The sequence below is a fragment of the Stenella coeruleoalba genome (assembly GCF_951394435.1).
Source record: "Stenella coeruleoalba genome assembly, chromosome: 3".
In the NCBI taxonomy this organism is placed as follows: Eukaryota; Metazoa; Chordata; class Mammalia; order Artiodactyla; family Delphinidae; genus Stenella; species Stenella coeruleoalba.
The window spans coordinates 172,859,779-172,869,521 of NC_137148.1; the positions used below are offsets into that span (position 1 = coordinate 172,859,779).

The 9,743-nt window shown below is 56.2% G+C and overlaps 1 protein-coding gene across 1 annotated transcript; it reads right to left on the reverse strand.

Moving 5' to 3' along the window:
- Positions 1-561: 561 nt before the first annotated feature.
- On the reverse strand, positions 562-9,412 carry TIMM13 (translocase of inner mitochondrial membrane 13). The gene is made up of 3 exons (XM_079916755.1): positions 9,236-9,412; positions 9,084-9,152; positions 562-8,909 (listed from the first exon to the last, which is right to left on the reverse strand). Exons 1-3 carry the CDS (start codon positions 9,353-9,355, stop codon positions 8,811-8,813), a joined length of 288 nt encoding a protein of 95 aa, XP_079772881.1. The 5' UTR covers positions 9,356-9,412; the 3' UTR covers positions 562-8,810.
- Positions 9,413-9,743: the final 331 nt, after the last annotated feature.

Genomic DNA, 9,743 nt, shown 5'->3' on the forward strand with positions numbered 1-9,743 from the left:
GACACGGGTTCGAGCCCTGGTCCAGGGGGATCCCACATGCCGCGGAGCAACTAAACCCGTGCGCCACAACTACCGAGCCTGCGTTCTAGAGCCCGTGAGCCACAACTACTGAGCCCATGTGCCACAACTACTGAAGCTGTGCGCGTAGAGCCCGTGCTCCGCAACGAGAAGCCACTGCAATGAGAAGCCCACTCGTCGCAACTAGAGAAAGCCCAGGCACAGCAACGAAGACCCAACACGACCAAAAATAAATAAATTAATTAAAAAACACCCCAAAACGCGAGGTTACTTCTAATCTCTCTCCTGGTATTGGAGTCTCAGCCTGAGGGTCCTCGTGACCTCCTCCCTCCACCAAGGGCAGCTACTCCCCTTCTGACAGTTCACCTGAGACTCCTGAGTCATCTACCCCTACCTCTCCTGGTTCCCTGATGCCTTCTACTCCCCCCAATCCACCACCCCCTACCTGCTGCCCCCTCCCTGACTCTCCCACCTCCATCTCTCCACAGCTCCCTCGCGGATCAGTCCACTGCACACCCGTAGCCACGTTCAGTACCAGCCCTTTGGAATCAGTGGGCTAGTCCCCCCTCAGGAGGTCCCCAGAGGAGGGGGCAGTATGACCATATGTACGTACCCTTGTCTTCCCAGATCTACATAACTGGAAGGATAGATCCAAGGGTTTGAAGGATACCCCGAGGGAGTCCTTAATTTAGTCCAGGGAATATTCACACCCACTTCCCCACTTGGCGGCTGTCCAAACCCTCCTGAACATCTTATTCTCCGGGGAAGAAAGGGCACTGATTATAACTAGTGCAAGGGAGGAAGCTGATGAGGCCCATCAAAACAATGCAGGACACGCTCTACACCAGCCTGGAATCCAGGCCATTCCCAGCACGGACCCTGGGTGGGGCTGCTGAGAGGAAAACGGCCGGCAGCACCTCACGCGTTTCAGGGGTGTGACTGTGAAGGGCGTTCATCTGGCAAAGAAGAAACCCATAAACGGGACTAGGGTTCAGGGATCATCCGGGGCAGAAGGGAGACCCCACCCCCACCCCCCACCCCCCGGCTTTCCTGGAATGCCTCAGGAGTGCCGGCGTGTACACGGACATGAGCCTGGGGTCAGGGGCAGGGCAGGCCGTTCTCAAGGCCCATTCCACTTCCCAGAGCGCCCAGACACGAGGAGAAAACGACAGAAGTTGGAGACAAGGCCCCCAGGCCCCCTTCCCAGGGCTGGAGCCAGCATTTCGGGGCTTCAAGAACTGGGATCTGCGAGCGGATGCTGAGGCAGGCAGACGAGCAGAACCAACTGGCAGTATTCTGGCTTCCGTGACTCAGGGTCACCAGCCGCCCTGTGATGGTGCTCCCTCCTCCCCACCACCGAAGGGACCCCGTGACATCCATGAGTCGCCAGGGTTTCGAAGACCACACCCACAGTGGAGAGCGGGGCTCAGGGCCAATCAGGGTGCACAGTGCCTGGAGCAGAGCCACTGGAAGGGGGTGCCCCAAAGGTCTCGGAAGGAAGCCAAGGGGACCACGGTGTCCTGGCCCACCCTCACTGGTTCCACAAGGGGAAGAAGAAGAGGGCTGAAGGGGCCCAGGGGCTCCCTGAAGGAGCCTCGGCTGACCCTGACCGTCGCGGGTAGAACAGTTGACATTCTAGTCACACACGGGCTACCTACTCAGTCCTGAACATCCAACAAGGCAGGATGACCAAAGAAAAATGTACAAGGATGGGAGTGGAAGGGGAGTCACAGGAACGTAATTTTATAGAGCTCTTTTGAGTGTGGTTTGGAAGAGAGAACGTTATCTCATTTTTCTATGTCCCGAAACGCCCAATTCCTCTAACAGGAAGAGACCTACTATACAGATTGGCAGCTACACTTTATCTGAGACAAAAACCTTACCACTGAAACACCTAAGACCCGCTTCTGTTCTGCAGCCCTAGTGTTACTGCTCTCGGCCAAAAATAATGGCCCAGGGGGTAAGGCTCCATGCTCCAATGCAGGGGGCCTGGGTTCCATCCCTGGTCGGGGAACTAAGATCCCACGTGCCATGGGGCAACTAAGCCCGTGCGCCGCAACTACTGAGCCCATGCACCACCATGAAAGATCCCGCGTGCCGCAAGGAGGATCCTGCGTGCCACAACTAAGACCCGGTGCAGCCAAATAAATAAATTAATTAATTATTTTTTTTAAATGGCCCCATTATCCTTAAGGGGGTTAATCCCTCTGTAGGGTCCTGCAACACTGTGGGCAGAGCCAGGAGGGCACCGCTTGGTCCTAATCAAGGTGCGACCCGGCCACAATCACCCAGAGCAACACCACTTAAGCAAAGAAGCGCTGGTGGGCACAAAGCCCACTCAAGCAAGGGCTTCTCAGACTCTGCCAGTGCCCTAGCAACCCTTCTATTCTGCCGGTAAAGGAGCCGAATGGGAGATACCAGCCAGTTCAGGACCCCTGGGCCATAAATGAAGCTACGGAGGAGATTCACCCTGTGGTGCGAAAGCCGTACCCATTACTCTACCCTAAACCCTGAGAGGACCTGGTACTCTGTTAGACTTAACAGATGCCTTCTCTGTGTGCCCCTAACCCCAAAATCTCATTAAGATTTTGCAATCAAAAGGCAGGAACCCTGACAGCACGAGGAAACAACTGTGCTGGGTGGCTCCGCCCTGAAGATCGTGGTGAGCTCGAGTTAGAACAGGGAACTGTACTTCAGCATGCGGACGACACTCCTATCACCAGCCCCACCAAACAGCCTGTAACACAGCTAACGCCTTCAATCATCTGGCGGAGAGAGGACAGGAAGTTTCAAAGGAAAGAGTCCAGCTCCCCCTCCAGCGGGTAGAACACTTAAGATTTATAGTAGAAAAGGGGCACAGGGTGCCATCTAAGGAGAGGAAGGGGCTGATGTGCCAGACGGCAGGCACCCCTAGTAAGGGAAAGCAGCTCCGGGGTTTCCTGGGGATGCTTCTATAGGGATTCCCAGCTTTGGCTTAACTGCTAAGCCCTTGCATGAACAATTAAAAGGGAAGAACCCTGACTTTTGGGGTGGACCCCCAATCGTGACCGGGCACTCCTGGAACTGAAAAGCTGTCTCGTGAGAGCCACACCCGCCTTCCCCGCGGCCGTCCCCTCCATCTGTATGTACATGAGAGAGGAGGAACTGCCCCAGGGGAGCTTTCACAAAACTGGGACCTCTGACTCCAGGTCGTAGCTAAAGGGTGTCCCCCATGCTCACGGGCTGGAGCTGGTACTTCTCAGCTCTTCAGAGAGGCTGACAAATTAACCTTTGGACAGGCCCTGACCATCTGGTACTCCCTCCAGCCCCTCATAACCCTGCAAGTCCAAGCCGCACTTCTAGACAACACGTCTGTGACTGAGGCCCTGTGGCGTCCTCACCCTGCCCCCCTGCTACCTCAGCCAGGCCCCAGATTAACCCGTGGTCGTGAGAAAGCTATGGAACAGGGTTACCCCCGTCGGCCTGACCTGAAGAGCTCCCCTAGAGAGAATGCAGACTCAGAGTGGCTCACCCACGGGAGGAGCTTCATGAAAGATGGGACACGAAAGGCAGGACGTGGTGGTTTCCATCGCTCAAGGGGTGCAGGCTAAAGCTCTGCCCTCTGGCCGCTCTGCCCAGAGGCCCCGTCAACTGCCCGGATCAACTGTCCTAATCGGGGCACTAGAGCCGGGGAAAGGAAAGCCGTCAACGCCTACACGCTCATGGGGCCATGTGGAGGGGGAGGGGAACGCTGACCTCAGGGCACAAACAGATGAAGAATGAGGGAGACATGATGTAGCTGCTGGAGACTACACTCCTGCCTGTGGAAGCAGCAGGCATTCACTGCAGAAGCCATCAAAAGACAGAAGCAGGAATATAAGAGGAGACAACGGGGCAGACAGGGCAGCTAAACGAGCAGCAGAGGCTGGGGACAGCTCTGATGCCACTCCTGCCGGGGCCCCCAGGCGCTAACTCCCATCCGCCCCCCGAAGGAGAGGGAAAAGGCTTTGGGATGCGGCTGCTTTAAAAGCCCAGGATACCCGGGGTGACGGCTCCTCCCGCCGGCCTCTGCGCTGCAGGCCACCAGGGAAGCTGGCCCGAGCACACGTTATGGGCAGGAGGCCTGTATCAATGGCTCATCAAGTCCATGACTACCCCCAATCTCCACCATCTGCTTAAACAGGGGGACGAAGCGTGCCCTATCTGCCTCCGGAATAAGCCCAACACTTAGGCAGCGACCGCCACCCAATATGAAGGCACGTGTCCAGGTCAGGACTGGCCAGCCGGTTTTACAGTAACGCCCCAGGCACGAGGAAATTCCAGACTCCTACCGGCTGTGACTACCACCTTCCCCGGGGGAGGCGTTTCCCACCTGAACCAAGACTGCCCTGGAGGTCTCCTAGGCCCTGCTCAAGGAAATAATCCCTCGGTTTGGGCTCCCCAAGTCCATCCAGAGTGACAGTGTGCCTGCCTTTGTTTCCCAAATTACTAAGGGACTCTCTAGATCTCTAGGAATTACATGGGGTTTATACTCCACTTGGACACCAGAGTCCTCAAGAAAAGTAGAACAAATCAAACCCTCAAAAGAAACTTAGAGGGCTTCCCTGGTGGCGCAGTGGTTGAGAGTCTGCCTGCCGATGCAGGGGACACGGGTTCGTGCCCTGGTCCGGGAAGATCCCACGTGCCGCTGAGCGGCTGGGCCCGTGAGCCATGGCCGCTGAGCCTGTGCGTCCAGAGCCTGTGCTCCGCAACGGGAGAGGCCACAACAGTGAGAGGCCCGCGTACCGCAAAAAAAAAAAAAAAAGAAGAAAGAAACTTAAGAGAAACGAGAAACTAGGCTCAGACACTTATCAACCCTGGATGTCCCTTCTCCCCACAGCACCTTTCAGAACGCAAATAGCAGACTTCCCTGGTGGCGCAGTGGTTAAGAACCCGCCTGCCAATGCAGGGGACACGGGTTTGAGCCCTGGTCCGGGAAGATCCCACATGCCGCGAAGCAACTAAGCCCGTGCGCCACAACTACTGAGCCCGCGCTCTAGAGCCCAAGAGCCACAACTACTGAGCCCACGTGCCACAACTACTGAAGCCCGTGCGCCTAGAGCCTGTGCTCTGCAACGAGAAGCCACCGCAATGAGAAGCTCGCACACAGCGACGAAGAGCAGCCCCCGCTCGCCAGAACTAGAGAAAGCCCGCACGCAGCAACGAGGACCCAACGCAGCCCAAAATAAATGAATTTATAAATTAAAAAAAAAAAAAAAAGAATGCAAATAGCCCCCAAAGGAAAGCTCAGGTTGAGTCCGTATGAGCTCATGTACTGGAGGCCCATTCCTGAAGGACCTGGCTCCAAGACCAACCTGAGGGATATGGAGCGACTGAAATACGCCTTGCAGAAAGGGGAAATAAGCAAAGCTTTACACGCCTACAGGGATCCGGAACTGCCTTCCCTTTCTGACATCACTTTCCACCGTTTCTCCCCTGGGGATTGGGTTTATTTGAGAACCCAGAAGGCTGGAAAACCACAAGACCAGTTAGACCCCAAGTGGACAGGTTAGCTAGTGATCTTGACCACTCAGACTGCCTGACAATTACACGGCACAGCCCCGTGGACCCACCATACCAGAGTGAAGGCAGCACCCACACCTGAGGAAGAAGTTACTGAGCCACCCACTCCATACACCTGTGAACCTGTTATAGCCCTTAAGTTACTTTTCAAAAGGAAGAACTTACGGGTAGATAAGTAATGTGGTGGACAGGCTTAGCAGCTGGCTAAGCCTGTCCCTTATAACTGTCCACATGAAACGAGAGCTTAACGCAGTAGTCCATTTCTCGGGGATTACAGCCTGTGGACAGACTCTATCCCAGTGCTGGTTTGTCACCCCCACCCACAGGGTGATGCCTGTGGATCAAAGGTGTTGCATTTTGCCCCTAAGAATGACAGCACCACTCTCACCTTGGCTCACGGACCTGCTAAACCTACCCCTCTTGAACGCGGCTTTCCTGCTTGGCGCTCATCCCTGAAATTAACATCTCCAGCAAATACAAAGCACTCACTCTAAAGTGCGGTCCTGTGGCCACTGCCCATGTCAGCAGCCCCCACCAAAGGGAGGAGCTTGCAGTAATGCCCTGGGGCTGCTCCGGACTCTGAGCACTGCTTCTTCCATTACCCCACAATTTCAGTGCCCCGGGATTGACTCCTATGGAAATCTCACCCACTGGTGCCCTCTGCACCCACTCAACGAATACACACAGGGACCAGACGGGAGATGCACTTATGGGGGAGGGAAGACGCCAGTTGTCTCGGGTTTAGTGTGGGGCCCTGCTGAGGCCTGGGGAAAAGCCACTAGTCAAGAACCCCCCGATGACCCCTGCTATGCAGGTGGGCCTCTCCCCTCACACTGCAAGGGAACCCCCTCTTGGGCTAGCCACTTAGGGAGGTGGTTCAATTCCTCAGAAGTGTGCTAGGCATGTGCTCCCCCTGGGTACCTGGTTCCTTTGTGGCCCGAGAATAAACCAATTGTCCCATCAGAACAACCCCAACTCCTTCCCTTCTCTGGGGTGGGCTCTAGCCTCTCCTTGCTTAAATAATGCCCAATTTATGAAACAATGCACACTAGGCCGGCCAAGTTCTAGGAACCTAGGTATAACCATTCATAACATTGGTATCACCTAGCCCTGAGATCAAAGGACAATGGGACTCATTCTGGCAGGAGCAGGGATAGCTCTCCGACTCGTGGCCCCCTGGGGAGGTCTCACATACCATGAAATCACTCTACAAGATCTCACACCGGGGGACTACCCTGGTGGCGCAGCGGTTAATATTCCGCCTACCAATGCAGGGTACCCGGGTTCGATCCCTGGTCCGGGAAGATCCCACATGCCATGGAGCAACTAAGCCCGTGCGCCACAACTACTGAGCCCGTGCTCCACAACAAGAGAAACCACCAAGATGAGAAGCCCACGCACTGCAATGAAGACCCAACTCAGCCAAAAATAAATAAATTAAAAAAAAAAAAAAAAAAGATCTTACACCGGCCCTTGAGAATTCGTCTAAAATCACGGAGGTTGCCTTATAAGGACCCTGTACTCCTCTAGACTCACTAGCAAACGTTGTTCTCGACAATAGGCTAGCCCTTGACTATCTCCTGGCTGAGCAAAGGGGAGTCTGCGCAGTTTTGAATGAAACCTGCTGCATGTACGTCGATAACTCTGGTCAGACTAAAGTCAACATAAAAGAGATCTATGAACAAGCTCAGTGGTTACATAGATGTAACACACAAGGTCACGCGGGGGACACGGGTTGGTGCCCCGGTCTGGGAAGATCCCACATGCCGTGGAGCGGCTGGGCCCGTGAACCATGGCCGCTGGGCCTGCGCGTCCGGAGCCTGTGCTCTGCAAAGGGAGAGGCCACAACAGGGAGAGGCCCACGTACTGCGAAAAAAATTTTAAAAAAATAAAAAAGGAAAATTAGGGTTTCCCTGGTGGCGCAGTGGTTTAGAGTCCGCCTGCCGATGCAGGGGACACGGGTTCGTGGCCCGGTCCGGGAAGATCCCTCATGCCGCGGAGCGGCTGGCCCCGTAAGCCATGGCCGCTGAGCCTGCGCGTCCGGAGCCTGTGCTCCGCAATGGGAGAGGCCACAGCAGTGAGAGGCCCGTGGACCGCAAAGAAAAAAAAAAAAAAAACCCACAAGGTCAAGAACCAGGCTCCATCTGGGATATAGTCACGCAGAGCCCCCACAGCTGAACTGGTTTCTTCCGCTGCTTGGCCCACTAACTGCTATCATACTCCGGCTCACCTTCGGGCCTTGTCTTCTTGACTGCCTTGTCAACTTCGTTAGTAAATGGCTTGAAACCATCAAACTTCAGATGATACTAACGCAAGAATACAAGCAACTGGGACTGCATCTTGGTGACAATCAAACTTATTTTAGGTTAGTCAGAAATCCAGAAAAAAACTACACCCACGTTCGGCAAAAAGCAGCTTCAGCAATCAAACCTCCGCCCTTCAGTGCCCCCTCAAGAACGAGCAGCAGCAACAAGGGAAGGGGGCATTTTGTTGCCAGATCTAAGCCAGGTCTTTGCTCAAAACCTGCCACCCTCCCCGCCACACCTTCAGCAGGAGTGAACATAAATCTGTAAGTTAAAGGGTCCAAAGAGACGAAGCCACACGCACAAAGGAAAAAACAAGTGGAGCCAGCTGGGACCAAGATGGCGGCAAATCCAACCTCCAACAGACCCTGAACCTCATTATGTGTTGATTTTACTATATTAACATATTAAATGACACACCTACCAGAGGCCAGTACATTAAAGACCGAAACAGGATAAAAACGGTGTCCTCCCCCCCAACTCCCTCAAAAAAGCCTTGCCCCTTCCCCAGTAGGCTAATGCGTGTACCTCCCAATCATTAACCTCACTCCTCCCTTTAAAATTAAATCCCCCTCGCCAGGTGGGTGAGAAGTTCAGCTGTGAACTTAGCTCCCGCTGTTCCATTTATTCGGCCACTGAATAATACTTGTGCTATGTCAACTCTGCTGCGGCCCCAGCAGGGTCCACAGGACTTAATTCGGTAACAGGCGCACAAGGGGAGGTGGCAGCGGGGCCAGGACTTTCCCAAGACCCAAGCTACACCCACTAACACGTGTGCATGTAGGCGGAGGGGCCGGGAAGAGTCCCAATTGTCCCAGCACCAATCCTGTTCTCATAAACTTCTGGCAGGCAGTACGCACAGGCTGGCCCCCGCCTCACAAACAGCATTTACGGAAATGGGTCCGGGACTAGGGCAAGGCTGGGGGGTGGCCTGCTGGCGCGTCGCGGTCACATGTTGGCTCGTTCCCGCTGCAGCCGCGAGTTATAGGCACGGGACACGGTGTTCCAGGCGTCCATGTAGCGGTCCATGCACATGGCGATGCACTTCTGGGGACGGGGAGGGCGCACGGCTCAGGTCTGGACCGCGGCCAGCGCCCCCACCCCGGCAGCGGATTGCGCACGCGTCGCGGCCCCATCGCGTCGCCCAGTTAGTCCGCGTGCATGCGCAGAGACCTCCCCGCCGGGTCCGGGCCCGCGACCCCGCCGGCCCCCCGCGTTTACCTGCTCCGAATTGTCCAGGGAGCCCCCCGGCTTCCCGATGCACTTCCGGAAGCACTTGTCCGTCATCCTCTGTGGGGACACGCGAGCCCTCAGTTGCGACGCCGGCCCCCGGCGGCCCCCGCCACCCTCGGCCCCCCGCCCCCGCCCCGGACCTGCAGCAGCTCTTGCGCGTTGGCCACGGCGATCTGCACTTTCACCTGCTCCATGATAAGCCCAGGGTCCAGCTTCCCGCCGCCGGAGCTCCCGAAATCCGAGCCGAAGCCACCCTCCATGGCTCCGCAAAGTCAACCGGACAGCGGCAGCGTGTGCCCACCTGCACCCACGCCGGAAGTCGGACACCGCAGGGCCCCACGGGAAATGGCGTCCGAATGCGCTGGGGGGCGGGACTACAGCTCCAATAAGGCCGCGCGGGTCCTCCCGCGCATGCGCAGACAAGGGCGGACCAGAGTCGGTTTCCCGTGTAGGACTCCGGGGAGAAGGGAGGGACACGGGGCCTGAGGCCCGCCCCTCCGCGCTCAGGCTCCGCCCCGCCAAGGGTCCCTCCGCACTTGCGCACAGGGCGGTGGGAGCGTCTACACTGTGCCTTGGGCTCTGGGGCGGGGTGTTAAACCAGGGCGTCACGTGACCAAAAGCACTGCGGAGTGGCAGTGCATCAGGTGG

Excerpts from the sequence above, each read along its gene's own strand:
- TIMM13 (XM_079916755.1), bottom strand. The coding sequence starts at position 9,355 with ATGGAGGGTGGCTTCGGCTCGGATTTCGGGAGCTCCGGCGGCGGGAAG. Across the intron at positions 9,153-9,235 it reads ACGCGCAAGAGCTGCTGCAG|AGGATGACGGACAAGTGCTT; the intron begins GTCCGGGGCGGG and ends GTGTCCCCACAG. Across the intron at positions 8,910-9,083 it reads CCCTGGACAATTCGGAGCAG|AAGTGCATCGCCATGTGCAT; the intron begins GTAAACGCGGGG and ends CCCCGTCCCCAG.